Source organism: Pseudorasbora parva, chromosome 4 (genome assembly GCF_024679245.1).
Source record: "Pseudorasbora parva isolate DD20220531a chromosome 4, ASM2467924v1, whole genome shotgun sequence".
In the NCBI taxonomy this organism is placed as follows: Eukaryota; Metazoa; Chordata; class Actinopteri; order Cypriniformes; family Gobionidae; genus Pseudorasbora; species Pseudorasbora parva.
The window spans coordinates 8,901,370-8,917,487 of record NC_090175.1 but is presented as its reverse complement, the minus strand read 5'-3'; the positions used below and the strand labels follow the sequence as shown (position 1 = coordinate 8,917,487).

At 38.5% G+C, this 16,118-nt stretch overlaps 1 protein-coding gene across 2 annotated transcripts; it reads right to left on the bottom strand.

Annotated features, from left to right (window-relative positions):
- Window positions 1-3,642: 3,642 nt before the first annotated feature.
- wu:fj19g03 (uncharacterized) lies at window positions 3,643-15,871 on the bottom strand. Of its 2 annotated transcripts, XM_067442587.1 has the most exons (8): window positions 15,809-15,823; window positions 15,664-15,716; window positions 8,805-8,881; window positions 7,371-7,543; window positions 6,613-7,101; window positions 4,378-4,447; window positions 4,261-4,296; window positions 3,643-4,181 (listed from the first exon to the last, which is right to left on the bottom strand). In XM_067442587.1, exons 4-8 carry the CDS (start codon window positions 7,525-7,527, stop codon window positions 4,112-4,114), a joined length of 822 nt encoding a protein of 273 aa, XP_067298688.1. In that variant the 5' UTR covers window positions 7,528-7,543; window positions 8,805-8,881; window positions 15,664-15,716; window positions 15,809-15,823; the 3' UTR covers window positions 3,643-4,111. The 2 variants fall into 2 exon arrangements, with proteins under 2 accessions (XP_067298688.1, XP_067298687.1); XM_067442586.1 differs by lacking the exon at window positions 15,664-15,716 and having other exon boundaries at window positions 15,809-15,871.
- Between the last annotated feature and the right edge of the window lie 247 nt (window positions 15,872-16,118).

Sequence of the window (16,118 nt, the reverse complement as noted above, 5' to 3'; positions counted from 1 at the left end):
TTTTTTTTCCAATTACAGTCCTTCCACAAGTAGTGTGAGAAAATTATTTCTTGCAATTTTATCCGTAATCTTTTCACAAGAAGACTTAAAAAACAAATTTGAACAGTCTATGCAAATTATGTAAGTATTATTTTGACTATTTTGAAGAATAAAAGCACACATTTGTGTATTCTTCTCACAAAGTGTTGTTTTCTTAGCCACTACTTTTCTCCTTTTGTGTGTGTGTGTGAAATAATCTTCCATCTTTATGGTGTTGAGGTTTGTTTAGCCAGCAGGGGTGTGATGACGGCAGCTCACACCCACGGTTTCTCAAATGTCATAGCTTTTAAGCTTTTTTCTCTGTTAATATACCTGGCTTTCTTCCAACCAAATAAAGTTTCTAATTTTTGTCTCTAAAGCAATTTCCTTCAGGAGCAGCATTTCTCTGTTCAAATTTTTGTTATTTTCTATGAAAATAGATGAATATAATAAAGAAATACAACCAACTGAGCACAAATGTGGGGGCATACACACACACACACACACACACACACACACACACACACAAACATACACTAACACTAACACACACACACTTATTGACTCACTCAGTCACACACACTCACACACACACACACACACACACACACACACACACACACACACACACACACACACACACACACACACACACACTCTCTCTCTCTCTCTCTCTCTCACTCACACACTCACTCACTCACACACACATACACTCACTAACACACTCACTCACTCACTCACTCACTCACTCACTCACTCACTCACTCACACACTCACTCACACACTCACTCACACACTCACTCACTCACTCACTCACTCACACACACACACACTCACTCACTCACTCACTCACTCACACACTTGCGCTCGCTCGCTCGCTCGCTCGCTCACTCACTCACTCACTCACTCACTCACTCACACACACACACACACACACACACACACTCACACACACACACACACACACACTCACACACACACACACACACACACACACACACACACACACACACACACACACACACACACACACACTTGCTCGTTCGCTCCCTCAATAAAAAATAAAAAAAACTTAATCTGAAAATATATGAAATATGCCAATGATTTATTGAATATTGCTCAACATGTTCATCGATTCACAGGTGCAAAATGGGCTCCAAGAAACAATCCTGAAATATTAACCTTCCATTTTGTATTTTCCATTTCACTGCTTTTCAATTTATTCCTTATGGTGTAAAGGTTTTCCATCTCTTACCCTCCTCCTCCTCATTACGGCCCAATACCTTTGTCGAGTGACCCGAGAACGAACGGTCAGTCCTTGATTGTCCACGGGCCACTTGAATACCACAGAGAAAATTGCGGGGTCATTACAGCGCCAGGTGCTCGAGGGGAACCAAAGGGTTTGAAGGCTTTGTGTGAAAAATCTACCTCAGTAGAGGATGTCAAACCAGCTGATTCTGTCTCCGCAGATGTTTCAGAGTTATTGATCTGTTATTGAACTCATTGCCGTTTGCTTCCCGTTCTTTACACTCATGGTTCCGGTACAAAAAAAAAAAGGATCATAAATGAGATTTAAACAAAGAAAATTTGAGCCTTGAGGTTTGGTTTGACATTATTTTTAGTGACAGTACATTAAAGACAGTTGCATATATTGTTAAATAAAAGCTATGCTGATGGTTAACAGTCCTCACATTTTAAAAACCATCCCTACAAAACTATCAGAACACATCCTTCATCTGGAGTCCACATATATTATTATCTAAGCAGACATTGTGTTTGACAGATACGTCAGAGGTAAGCTAAAGATGTATGCGATCGATCAAAAGTAAGGGGTCGGTAAGATTAGTTTGATAGAAGTTCCTTATGTTCACCAAGAGTGATAAAAATACACTAAAACAGAAATATTGTGAAATATTATTCCCATTTAAAGCTACACTATGTAACTTTTTTAGTTTATTCTTAGCTAAAAACACTTAGTTCTTTCAAAAATATATGTCCTCATTAATGTATATTTACTTCTTTGAAGTAATAAAGTATTCTCGTAAGTTTATAATATGCCATTGAAAATACATACGGGTGAGGGGTTCGGATGGCGGTCGCCATGTTGCTCCTCCATCTTGAAAGTACATTAGCCAAAGAGGGACATACCCGTAAATTCAAGATTCGCCTTTCGCGTTTTTACACTCGATGGCACTGTGTCGAATGTGAAGAGGGGGATTGCTTGAGGCTGCTATATGATGATGGAGGATCACTCTTATTCTCCAGGATATTTGCCAGAGTCGCCAAGGAAATGGAAAAGAGAATTAAGACGGCAACGCAACGGGCAAATCAACAAGACAAAAGTAAATATTGGAGTGGCCTTTCCAAGATGGAAAGAGCTCATGAGGAGCAACGATTTTAAAAAGAACGCTGGCGTTGCCTGCTTTCTTTTCGACAGGTAATATTAATTCAGCCTATTTGTGTATATTGGAAGTTTTATTGTTGCTTGGCTAATTGTATCATGGTGTGCTGTGCATAACACTAGAACGACGTCTAGGATAGTTTTCCTCGCGTCAATGATGAAAAAGTATTGTTTACCTTATAACATAAATCCGTGTTCTATGACGGATAACATGAGATTAATATTTGAATTGCATTATAATTTGTAGGCTATATATATAGGCACTTTAAATTTGAGTTATTTTTCATTTATTTTTACTGTATACACAATTAATGTAGTCTAATCTGATAATGCTAGTGTAAGTTAGCTGTTTCTTAGCGAGACTTTCACCTTTACTTTTACATCTGTCCTGTAATCTTATTCATTTAAGACGTATTATTGTACGATGTAAATATATTTCACACCTTATTATGACTATAGCTAATGAATGGGGCACTGGTAGGTCATTAGAGAAAATGATATAGCCTACAATGTAAACTTTGCCTTACGCTAGTGATGTCGTACAATATACAGAATAACGATAGCGCTGATAAAAGATACTTTACTAAGATTAGCTTGCATTCGTCTGGGAACCTGATAGCTGATGTTAGCAATGAAAGGGTAAAAAAAAAATAACGAAAACGTAAAACTATTATTCATTTTACAAAGATTAATTTGATCATAGATCATTTGGCAAATTAAATAACTGCAAATTATAATAGTTTTCAAAAGTAACCTCATCACTTGAAGCAACACTCACCGAAGAGGTCTAACTGGAAGCCATAATCTTGGACTAAATCGGCCACCGTAGGAGTTGAAACGAAATCGAAATTGAGAGGAGCAGAAACTATTATTCACTGGATGGTCATATACCTTTTCACCACTAGATGGGGGAAAATATCACACAGTGTAACTTTAAAGTAACCGTTTTCACTGTGAATATATGTTAAAATGTAATTTATTCCTGTGATCAAAGCTGTATTTTCAGCATCATTACTCCAGTCTTCAGGTCACATGATCCTTCAGAAATCACTCTGATATGAGGATTTAATGCACAATAAACATCCTTGCTGAATAAAAACAACAAAATCTTATTGACCCAAAACGTTTGAAAGCTACTGTAGGATGAGTTCAAAGAAAGCTCTTCAACCAACAAAACAGGTGTGATGAAGACACAAATACAAGCTCGGGGAAATCAAGAAGTGCAGGATTGCAGTGGAAGGGAACCGAGCCTTAAGAAAGTGTATATTTATAACCACTCAAAATAAACTAATCTAACCTCGAGAAGATTAAAACGTTAAGAGAGCAAGAATTGGCTTGTTTTTCCAGTAGCTTTGAGTTTGTCAGGTATGAATCTCGCTAAAAGCTCTTTCTTGTCATAAACAAGCCTTTTAGTATATTTTAGAGAATGGGATATTTTCTTTTTATAAGGCATTTTATTGGTCAAAAATATGGATACACTTTTTTCTTCTCCAAAAAGATCAATAATTTCAAATTCAGCGTTTAATAGGAATGCATTACCATATAAATGATCTCAAAACTGACAAACAAACTAAAAGGTCCAATTTCGAGTTCATTTTGAGTCGAGTCTCCTGCATGCGATTGAAAAAGGCTTCAGAGGTGAAGACGGTCGTTCCAGCCATCGGACGGAGAAGCTTTCATCCGTTGGGATTTTTAAGAACACTCAGCAAAGTACTTAGAAGGAACGACGGAGCGACACTCCTTCACCAGCACCACCGCCGACCTGAAGCACATAATCACACATGTACTGGAGCTCCGAGCTGGAGGTCAATCACAGGAACAATCACAGTGTTCATACTCACATCTTAGCCAGGACTCTCTTCTCGGGATTGAAGCCGCTGGAAACAAGATATTTGGGATGAATCTGTAACTGATCAGATGTGTATTTGCGCACTTGCTTTTGTGTGCTTGAAACTTACAACTTGATGTGGTTTCCCGCCAAAGTCTTCAAGCAAGTGATGTCATCAGTGATGTCATCATTAATGAGAGCTGTCAAGATAAAAGAAAGACATGAAGAGATGAACACAAGCTTGAATATACATCTCATGACACCTCTCAGAGTGTTTGGCATGGTAATGGGTCTGACAGTGTTGATATATGTGGTCTTGGCGGAATAGATCTGCCACTGCTGCTGCTGTTACTGTTATTGATGTTACTGTTATTGGTACTGCTGCTATTGCCACTGCTGCAGTTATTGCTGCTTCTGCTGCTGTTATTGCTGCTTCTGCTGTTGTAGTTGCTGCTGCTACTGCTGCTGTTATTGCTGCTACTGCTGCTGTTATTGCTGCTGCAGTTATTGCTGCTACTGCTGCTGTTATTGCTGCTACTGCTGCTGTTATTGCTGCTACTGCTGCTGTTATTGCTGCTACTGCTGCTGTTATTGCTGCTGCTGTTATTGCTGCTGTTATTGCTGCTACTGCTGCTGTTATTGCTGCTGCTGTTATTGCTGCTTCTGCTGCTGCTGTTGTAGTTGCTGCTGCTACTGCTGCTGTTATTGCTGCTTCTGCTGCTGTAGTTGCTGCTGCTACTGCTGCTGTTATTGCTGCTGCTGTTATTGCTGCTGCTACTGCTGCTGTTATTGCTGCTAGTGCTGCTGTTATTGCTGCTGCTATTATTGCTGCTACTGCTGCTATTATTGCTGTTGCTGCTGTTATTGCTGCTACTGCTGCTGTTATTGCTGCTACTGCTGCTGTTATTGCTGCTGCTACTGCTGCTGTTATTGCGGCTACTGCTGCTGTTATTGCTGCTGCTGCTGCTGTTGTTATTGCTGCTACTGCTGCTGTTATTGCTGCTGCTGTTGTTATTGCTGCTACTGCTGCTGTTATTGCTGCTACTGCTGCTGTTATTGCTGCTGCTGTTATTGCTGCTTCTGCTGCTGTTATTACTGCTTCTGTTGCTGTTATTGCTGCTGCTACTGCTGCTGTTATTGCTGCTGCTACTGCTGCTGTTATTGCTGCTGCTACTGCTGCTGTTATTGCTGCTGCTACTGCTGCTGTTATTGCTGCTGCTGCTGTTGTTATTGCTGCTACTGCTGCTGTTATTGCTGCTGCTGTTATTGCTGCTTCTGCTGCTGTTATTGCTGCTTCTGTTGCTGTTATTGCTGCTTCTGCTGCTGCTGTTATTGCTGCTTCTGCTGCTGCTGTTGTAGCTGCTGCTGTTATTGCTGCTAATGCTGCTGTTATTGCTGTTGCTGTTATTGCTGCTTCTGCTGCTGCTGTTATAGCTGCTGCTGTTATTGCTGCTGCTACTGCAGCTGTTATTGCTGCTGCTGTTATTGCTGCTGCTGTTATTGTTGCTGCTGCTGTTGTAGCTGCTACTGCTGCTGTTATTGCTGCTTCTGCTGCTGTTATTGCTGCTTCTGCTGCTGTTATTGCTGCTTCTGCTGCTGTTGTTGCTGTTGTTATTGGCGCTGCTGTTTTTGCCACTGCTGTCGTTATTGCTGCTTCTCCTGCTGTTATTGCTGCTTCTGCTGCTGTTATTGCTGCACCTGCTGCTGTTATTGCTGCTTCTTGCTGCTGTTATTGCTGCTCTTACTATTATTGTTGCTTCTGCTGCTGTTAATGCTGCACCTGCTGCTGTTATTTCTTCTGCTGTTATTGCTGCTTCTGCTGCTGTTATTACTGCACCTGCTGCTTCTGCTGCTGTTATTGCTGCTTCTTGCTGCTTGCTGTTATTGCTGCTTCTTGCTGCTTGCTGCTCCTGCTGCTGTTATTGCTGCTGCTGATATTATTGCTGCTGCTGTTACTGCTGCTGCTGATATTATTGCTTCTGCTGTTATTCCTGCTGCTGATATTATTGCTTCTGCTGTTATTCCTGCAGCTGATGTTATTGCTGCTGCTGTTATTGCTGCTGCTGCTATTGCTGCTTCTGCTCTAATTGCTGCTGCTGACGTTACTGTTATTGCTATATGTATATTTACATTTATGCATTTGGCAGACGCTTTAATCCAAAGCGACTTACATTGCATTTTAAGGTACACATTTTTTGTCAAGTCTTATTTGAATACTTTATATTCTATTTTTGTTTTGTTTTTTGTTTTCCTTTTACTATATGACTTAAATTATAATTTGTCTACCTTGTACTTTTTGTGCCATTGCCTGGAATAAATGAATAAATAAAATACAAAATAAATTAAAAATTTGTTCTCCACTCACCGCTGCACTCCAGACCACAAAGGTTTAGTGATCCACTTGATCTGGAACCACAAGCCACGCGATCACTCAGCTGGAAGATTCCCAACAGCTTCTGTGCGATGACATCTTCATGTTCTTTCTCCTCCGAGCTGTCTCCAGAGCTTTCCTCCTCGGACATCGCCTCTGAACCACTTCCAGCCAAGTCAGCGGGGACCTTTTCCGGGAACAGACCGTGGTGCCACGTCCAAAAAAGTCCCTTTGCTCCTTGTGTCTCAAAGGTCTTGCCCTCAGCGACAGAACTTCCATGACTTCCCTTGGGATGGCTTTGTGGTTGAAGAGGGATCATTTGTTCATCTTCCATTTTTTCATCATCTTCTTCCTTTGCTGGTGGTTTTTTGTCTTTTGGTTTGGGAGAAATTTGGACCGGAGGTCTGATCTCATCTTGCTTGATCTGGACACTGGTGACGAGGTTGGTGTTGAAGCCGGAAATGTTTTCCACATTACAAACAACTGAAGGAAAGAGAAGAAAATCATTGTCAGATATTCAAGGGATTGTCAGCGAAAAATGACAAATTTGGGCCTTTTCCTCAGACAAATCTATCGTATGTCTTCAGAAGACTTGGAATATTAGGTACAGACATTTTCTTTATTGAGTTTTAACCTAATCTCAGAGGGAAAAGGTAACTAATTTACAAGTTGTCGATTTTGTATGAATGAGATTGTACATTGTTTAAATGAATATTGGCTATTTAGTCATTTTTAGAGCAGAAAGTACTCACATCTAGCGATGAATTTGTCCATGGGTGTTTTGTCTCCCATGTCTCTAATCGCCTGAATATGAGCCGCCTCCAGCTGCTCCTTCAGCTCACATTTACTCACAATCCTTCCCTCAGTCGCACTGAACACCAGCAGCACCAGAGCCAACACTGACAACATCTTCACTGAGAGAAGACTGTGGATCAAACACGACACAATCAATAAACAGGAAATCCATGTCTATCAAGAACTAAAAAGGTTTTTGTTATCTTTAATTAAAATAATCTTTAACAATAAGAAAAAAAATCCTTTTCCGCTGATGTCCGTACAGGCTTTTGGATAAAGCTAATAATCAAATAGCTATTTAAGTATTATTTAAATTATTTTTACAAATTGGCTTCACTTTATAATTTAAAAGCCCATTCATTCATAACCAGGACAATAACTGTAATGATAACTATAAAGTTGTAATAATCATTCTTAAGAGAATAGTGGAGTCCACAGCCACAGCTAACGATATCATTGGAATAAATTTCAGACTTTTTCCAGCTGACGATGAACGATAAAAACATTGACAGCCAATCAGAATCCATCCTGCTTTAGGAACAGATGACAAAAACTGAAGCACACACTTATAATACACAGAACGATACCTAATAATCTTTATAGTTATCATTACAGTTATCGTTTTTGTTGGGAAGGGGATTCAACAATCAAGTTCCTAATAATTAGTATATAATTAATGATATATAATTGAATAAGGAATTAATCAAGTCCCTAATAATCCCTAATAATAAGTTTTCCTCTAAAATAAGATTCAGAAAAATATGGTTAATTATAATGGGTAATCAATACAGGTAAAACAGGCCTATTGGAAACTGACTTAGAATGCATTTGTTGCAAAGCCAGCCATGAATCAAATGAACAATAACAAGCAAATGCATCAAGATTTTCTGTTCATTCCAAAATATAATTTGTTTCAGCCAAATCAAGTCCAGAAAAGGCTATTGTCCTGAGTGTGTCTGAAAAGAGATAAAAGCAAAGCCACGCTGAGCTTAAGTAGCAGGAGGGCAGATGTTTATGCACCCAGCAGACGTGAGACACATTTATAGAGAGAGAAAGAAGCATGACAACTGCTTCGCTATCAGCTGCTGTCAGAGAGACACAATAGGAGATGCTTTCCTAGGTTTCAGCCTTAATTTAAGCCACTTTGAGGAGAGAAAACACTTTACAAATGAGCTCCAACTGACAATTTAGCACTCAGAATATTTTTCTTAAGATGAAGAGACCATTTACAAAGGATCTAAATAAAGTATGTTACATAAGCCTCTCCGAATCAAAACAAACTAAATTTTCATTAAGCGCTATGTGAGGATGCCAGTGCCTGTCAAACCAAATTAATCATGTTTTAAATATCAAATGTTGAAATATGAAAAGTACTGTAGCTCTAGCCTTACCAGAGGATTTGTTGAGAAGAGTCTTGCTGGAGATTCCTCACAGGTTTGCTGGTAGTTCTTATATAGGTAGCAGTGACCTGTAATCATATCAGTAATGTACGCTGGTCACACCAAGACCAATATTTAGGACAGGCAGGTCAGCCTCTGTGACAAAAGCTTCATTCTTTCATTGTTGTTTTACCTCTGTTTTGCATTAGTTTTGTAACCCTGACAGTGTACTTAAGGGGTGTTTAAAACTCTTGATAAGAGCCACATAGTTACGCTGTGGCGTGGGTTAGTCAAACAGAGAGACTAGAACCACTAAAGTGTAAATAATCACTACAGCAAATACACTTCTGACTTAATATATAAGTGACATTTTCCTTCCTTGAGTGTTTTGGTACAATGCTTGACAGCAAACCATAGAACTGAACGGTTATATTTTTGGTTTTACTGCCTCTACGTTTACAAAATGCCTCCTTGTGACAACAGTACAGCGTTAAAGAGGCTTTCATAAAGATGTTATCCAGCTCTGGAATGTTTTTGAACTACTCACACAGCCAAATTCTTGACCAGGTGAGTCACAAATAATTCCACTGTAAAACCCAACAAGTAAAGCGCACTCGTTTCATTTGAGGAAACCAATTACCTCAATTAAATTAAGTTTAAAAAAACAATAGTTGAGTGCTCTGAACTTATTTCAGTTGTGTTCACTAAAAGAAGATATACACTGTAGTCCAGAATTTAAGTGAATAAGCGAATGAGTAAGAGACTTTGAATGAGTAAGAGATTTTTGATTTTTGAAGAGCATTATTGATGAACACCTACTGCCAACAGAATCACTGAAGGACAGAGAAAAACAAAAACTATAACTGACTTCAGCCACAGCTTTAGATGAAATCAACTGAAGATTAAAGAAGACATTAAATCTCTGAAGATCTCATCAGAGGATTAAACAACTCCACATAACCAGCTTTACACATTACTAACCAGACTGACTTTATTTCTGTCAGACATCTACAGAAGCTCTTACTGAGAATTATTAGAGGTTTAGATGTTTAAGTTTGATTGGAAATGTTTGGTCACTATTATGGGGATCAGCGTTTACTTTAGTTGGCCAGTTTGACTCTTGGCTTTTTATGTAAGTTTGTGGTTTTTGTGTTTGCCAAAACACATGTTACAAAGTAAGCAATAACCAAAGATGATCAAGTGATATTCAGCTTCATAAAGTAGTCACTAATCGCATCACTGACCAAAAGTGGTTATTTGATATTATTACACGGCTCTGTGAAATACTTGATTCTGATTGGTCAATCGCGCATTCCAGCGGCATGTTATTTCCAGATAACACCCGCTCATCCGGGTACTACGAGTTATCTTGACCGGCACTACTTCTGTGCTTAACGCTGGCGCCATCTTGTGGCTTAAACAGCCGTGGGGTTACAATGGAAGACTTCAAGGCAAGTTTCCTTTATAAAGTTTTAAATATAGATATTTTTTAGGGATGCACGATATTATCGGCACGACATCGGAATCGGCCGATAAACGCTTAAAATATAAAAATCGGCATCGGTCGATATGAAAACATTATGCCGATATGCCTTGCCGATATGATAACGTGTTGATATGCGCCTGCAATAACTCACGTGTGCAAGGAGTGCTACAGCGATAAGACCATGTCAGCACTGCGGTCATTCTTCAAGTGAAAACAAGAAAATACATTGCATGTACAGTGATTTATATTGACTGTTTTTAAATGCTGCCTTGAATTTCTGAATGCACGTACAGAAGGACGTGACCGTCAGCAGCAGATTTGCCACGTTTTCACAACAAAACGAACCCAAAACTAGCCCAATCGCGTCTCTCCACTCTCTAGCTCGTGCGGCAGCCTCCTCAGCAGCAGAAGCTCCTCCAGGTCCTAGTGCCCTCCAGCTAGACCGCTATATATTTATACATGTAGTGGGGGCGCTGTTGTTACACTAATACAATGAAAAGTAGAATACACAAATAAATTGAAGTTACTTCTTGTTCAGAATAAACAAATCAGTAATGATGTCATAAATCACAAGCATGACACTTGTAAATTAAATACTTTTATATACAGTGTATTAATCTGTAATAAAATTTTATGAAATGGATGATGAAAAATAATCCAAGGAGCTCTACAATAATTGTAGAATTAAAAGACAGCATCAATGGATGTCATGCTACCCCCACTTCATGTGCACAAACGTTAAATCCAAAAACACAATATTTAGGTTACAGCTGCATCTGGGGTGAAAAATTACTGACTTTATTATTGTTATTTTCAGAGCTTTTAATATACTCTTATCATAAAAAGAACTTTATTAAAATGTATTTATCTTCAACAAGAATCCTTTTATTAAGGATACCTCAGAAATCTGAAACCAGAATGAAAAAAAATAGTTTTTGCTCAAAATGGTGTTGTTTCCAAACAAAGGGAAAAAATAAACATATATCGGCATCGGTATCGGCATCGGCCAAAATGAGCTGAAAAATATCGGCATATCGGATATCGGCAAAAATCCAATATCGTGCATCCCTAATATTTTTCTTACACAAACGCATCGATTCGAATCAGAAGGCTCTATTAACCCATCAGAGCCGTGTGGAGCACGTTATTTGACGGACAGCTGCAGTTTTTATGGACTTCAAAAACAGCTAACGTTACAACTACTGCTGGGATTAACGTTAGCCTGGACTTTTTAAATATAACTCTGATTGTATTTGTCTGAAAGAAGAATGTCATCTACACCTATGATGACTTGAGGGTGAGTAAATCATAGGCTTGGTTTCATTTTTGGGTGAACTAACCCTTTCAGCATTCATTTTCAACATTTAGCAGCAATAGATAAAGGCTTAAAGCAGGTTGGAACTGTTTTTCTTCGTGGAAGATTTGCGGAAGAGCTAATAAAATATTTAATCTCAAGACAATATTTTGTGTCTAATTCATTTGAGACTAGTAGCCGTGTAATAAGCGGGATAATGTACACCCAGCCGGATGTTATCGCAGAATAAACCCCTTCAGAGTGATGCTCCGCTTCGCGTCGGGGTCCTGATCACTCTGGAGGGGTTTATTCTGCAATAACAACCGGCTGGGTGGACATTATCCCTTACTTAGTAGACTTAATTCACCAACAATACTTTTTACCACTATTTCGATTTTTTCTGTTGTTTCAGTCATTGTTTCCTCATAACTTTCAGTAATATAAATCTTTTTTATTTAGTACACAATCAGACTTCAAATATTTGTTCCTCTTTCCTTCAGTCATTTGACTCATTAACATCAGGTGTCATCACTTGTGGCTACGGAGCGCTGTTAAACACAGGGGACTTTGTTGTGTATCATCCAAGCCATTTTTAAGCCAAAAGATTAGGTTTGAAGAATAATGTTCAAAGAGTGTTTTCAAAAGCATGCTTATTGTACATAATTACAACATCAGCAAACAGACAGAATCATATAATTATGCTTCTAGAGGGTTTTTGAGAACAGTTTATAAAGCAAACTGATTGCCAGGGTGTTGCTATGCAGTCACTAAGGTGTTTTGAGTGGTGTTTAGTTGGTTGCTATGAGGTTTCTAGCAGGGTTCCATTCATAACGGAATTAAGACTGCCTTTAAATGCCGATTCAATGTGTGAATTTGAGGTAGGAAACAGGATTTGGGATTACAATTGAAAATTTGAAAAGAAATTCATATAACTGTACAAAACTAGCTTGTTTAGACTAAACGTTGGCTTGTTTAAAATGTGTAAAAATGCATTTAAGGTGACAAACAGGCAGACAGAGCAGGAATAACCATTGCTGGATTGCCTGACTGTTCATCCGGCACCATGTTTGACATCAATTTCTGACACGCCAAACCTGGTGCAGCACATCTCGACAGAACTTAAATATATTTCCACAATTTTCCTTGAGCACACAGAGTTTACCTCTATCAAGCTGAACATCAGTCAGACGCTTAGCAGACGCAGGTTTGATGCCTACAGACTTTCTAAGGAAATGTCAAATTTAACAACCTTCACCTTGCCTTCATGCTTGAGCGATCGTGACTTTAGATGGGTTTTTACTTTTTCAACTGAACAGGAAGTAGACGATTTGGACATTCATTTTGAAACTGCTTTTAAACTCTGATCTATGCAGTATCGTAGGAGGCCGGAGTCAACACTTGCAATTTGAGTATTCATAAGATAAGCATTCTGCTGGGGCATTCAGATGATGGATTACGCATGTGTTTCTGAGGCCTCCTCACACAGCGAGAGTGAAGGCTGCCTCCATACACACACATCTCTCATTAACATTTCATCATTAGGTCGTTTATTGCTTCTTGTGTTCAGAGTGCTCTTTTGTTTTTTTTGCATTAGCAAAGAAAAACAGTGCATGCAAGCATGCAAAAGAAGTTAAAGTTTCAGGTCATTTTTGGTTCTGAGTGAATTAAATGTTGAGAACTGACAGAATAACTAACAGCAGGGCTACTCACTTAACCGCATTTTTCGTTAACAATCCAGTAGCTCAGCTATTTTCAAAAAGCTACTTATTAAATGAGATTCAGAGTAGTTTCCCATGGGATTGCACATAAATAACCTTTTCAAAATTAAAGTTAAACCCAAGCATTAGGGCTGTAACAATATGCGATATGAAATCGAAATCGCAATATGCAGGTCCACGAACCTGTATCGCGATGTGAGAAGGCAGAATCGCGACACACCCCTTCCAACTCCCAGAATTATCCTTCCTGTCCAGGTCCAATTTTTAAGTCAGCAGTATGGCAACATTTCGGCTACCCGGTGGAGAACAAGGGTGGCAATCGTGTAGTTGACAAGACCCACACAATTTGCCGTAAGTGTTTCAAGAAGCTTCCCCAACTGGCCGGCAACACAACCAACATGCAGATGCCGGAGACACACTGATAGATTATTTTTTTCCCCTCAAAATATCTTTTGAACTGTTTTGTTTCCCCCCCCATATCGAGGTTTGTATCGTACCGTGGGTCAAAAATCGTGATACGAACCGAATCGTGGGTTTGGTGTATCGCTACAGCTCTACCAAGCATGCTATCAAAGCCAAAGCTGTGTCCCAAATGATGCACTATACACGTACTTATGCATTATACACTCAACTGTATAGTGTGTGTACTTTATAAGGTTATTTTGATAACTCTCTCTCTCACACACACATGTATTTCAGCATAGAAGCGCTTGTATGGCATTTGTCGTGTTTTTTTTTAAACAGCAAAATAGTAAAATGCTGCTACTTGTCACTATGTTTTGAGCTCAGTTATAAAGTGTTTTAAAGTAGATATATTTGTATTTTTTTCTGTTCTATCACCAAATTAAAAAAAAGTGCTATAGATAAATATAGTTGCATAGCGACAACTAAGATAATTAAGATAATTTTTTTAGTATAGCTTGTATTGTAGCTAAAACTTGCAGTTTCACAGACTTCCCAACACTGCAGTATTTTCTGATGGCCGATGAAGAGAATCATAACACAACACGATGCCATCTTTTCTAAGGAAAATGCTCCGAAAATCCGAACGCAAATGGTACAGTGATGTTCAGATTTTAAATCTAAGCGTGCTTTCAAAGCCAAAGTTGTGTCCCAAATGATGAACTATACACCTACTTATGCATTATGTACTCAAACGTGTAGGGTGTGAACTTTATAAGGTTATTTTGGTAAGCTGACTGTGACTGACAGTGCCTGAAGTGTCCAACATTCCACACTTCATATTTTCGGTTAATTAAGTGCCTCATCTGGGTATTTAAAGTGCATTTTGTGGATTTTTTTGGAACTATTTGGCATTTTCATTACGAACAAGGCTATTATACTTTTGCATTTTTCATTAGTTTTTATTTCGTTTTGGCTTTTTGTTTTTAAATTCAGTATAGTTTTTAAAGAGGGTTTGCTAGTTCAGTTTTTATTTTTCGAAAATGCTTAGTTTTAGTTCAGTTTCAGTGTTAGTTTTAGTCTTTCTTTCTAGTTTGGGTTATTTTCCAGGGGCAAGATTAAAAAAGGTCAGAAAGTATTGTGTAGCCTAATAATAACTCAACAAAAACAATCATATAATTTTTAGAAAATATTCATTCAAAAATAGGCTAAAACCAGTACATGAAATGTACAAATATGTAAAAAGTCTCCACACTGGCAGTAAGTGCCAAATGTGTAAGTGACGTGTGCTAGTAAAAAACCTAAAGAGTCATAATAAACCGCATGTATTCAATCCATTTTTGAGCCACAGCAAGACATTTCTGTCAGATTGTCAGGGAGCTCATTCTGTGAAAAGAGCATGACAAATAAAGAATAAAAAGCTTAAATACAGCTTTTCAAAATGTGTGTGTATGTGTGTGTGTGTGTGTGTGTGTGTGTGTGTGTGTGTGTGTGTGTGTGTGTGTGTGTGTGTGTGTGTGTGTGTGTGTGTGTGTGCGTGAGTATACATGGGTGAGAAATAGAGAGATGGCTTTACTTCAGTCAAGCAGTACTTTCTTATTGATCTTGATAACATTTCTTGAATCATCATAACATTTGCCAAGCAGTAAGTGCATTTATTTATCTCTCAAATGTAGTATTTTCTGATATAAACTATGGCTAATATTTTAATGACAATGATTAAAAATGCACAAAGTTGCACTTTTTTCTGTATTATATACATTTCACCAGTAAAAAGTTATATAGCCTATTGTAAGAGATTGGACACGTCAGTTACACAGCTGTACAAATTACACAACCTGTCCTAAATGTACCCTATTCAACAGCCTACTCATCTGGATTGAAGCAGCAAACATTCAAGAGTAAAGAAATGGCATAACATTATTTAATATTTAAATCACAGTGTTTTGACAACGACAAAGTGCACTTTACCTCAAACTTTCTACAGTAGCAGTCGGGTCACATCTCGTGTCGACATTAACATACTGACAAAATTATATTCAGAATTAAAAATATTTGTATACCACATTTTTACACTTAATGTGTGATTGTGTAAAGGTGTTCACGAGATACCAACCTTTCACGAACCTGCTTTCAACGTCTAACACTCGTTCTCATGGAGACGCGGGGAGGGGCTGTGTTGTGTGTGTGTGTGTGTGTGTGTGTGTGTGTGTGTGTACGTGTACGCGCGCGCGTTTATATGTGAGAGAGACGCATGAGTGAGAGACAGAGGGAAAGGAAATGCAGCTGAACGTTATTTGCTCAATGAAAGACATTGACAAAAAGACTAAAACTGAGGACATTTATTCTATAATTTTATTTTATTTTAGTTCCAAACACACTTTACAATTTTTGTTTGGGTGCGTTCGTTTCACACTTGTAGTTCG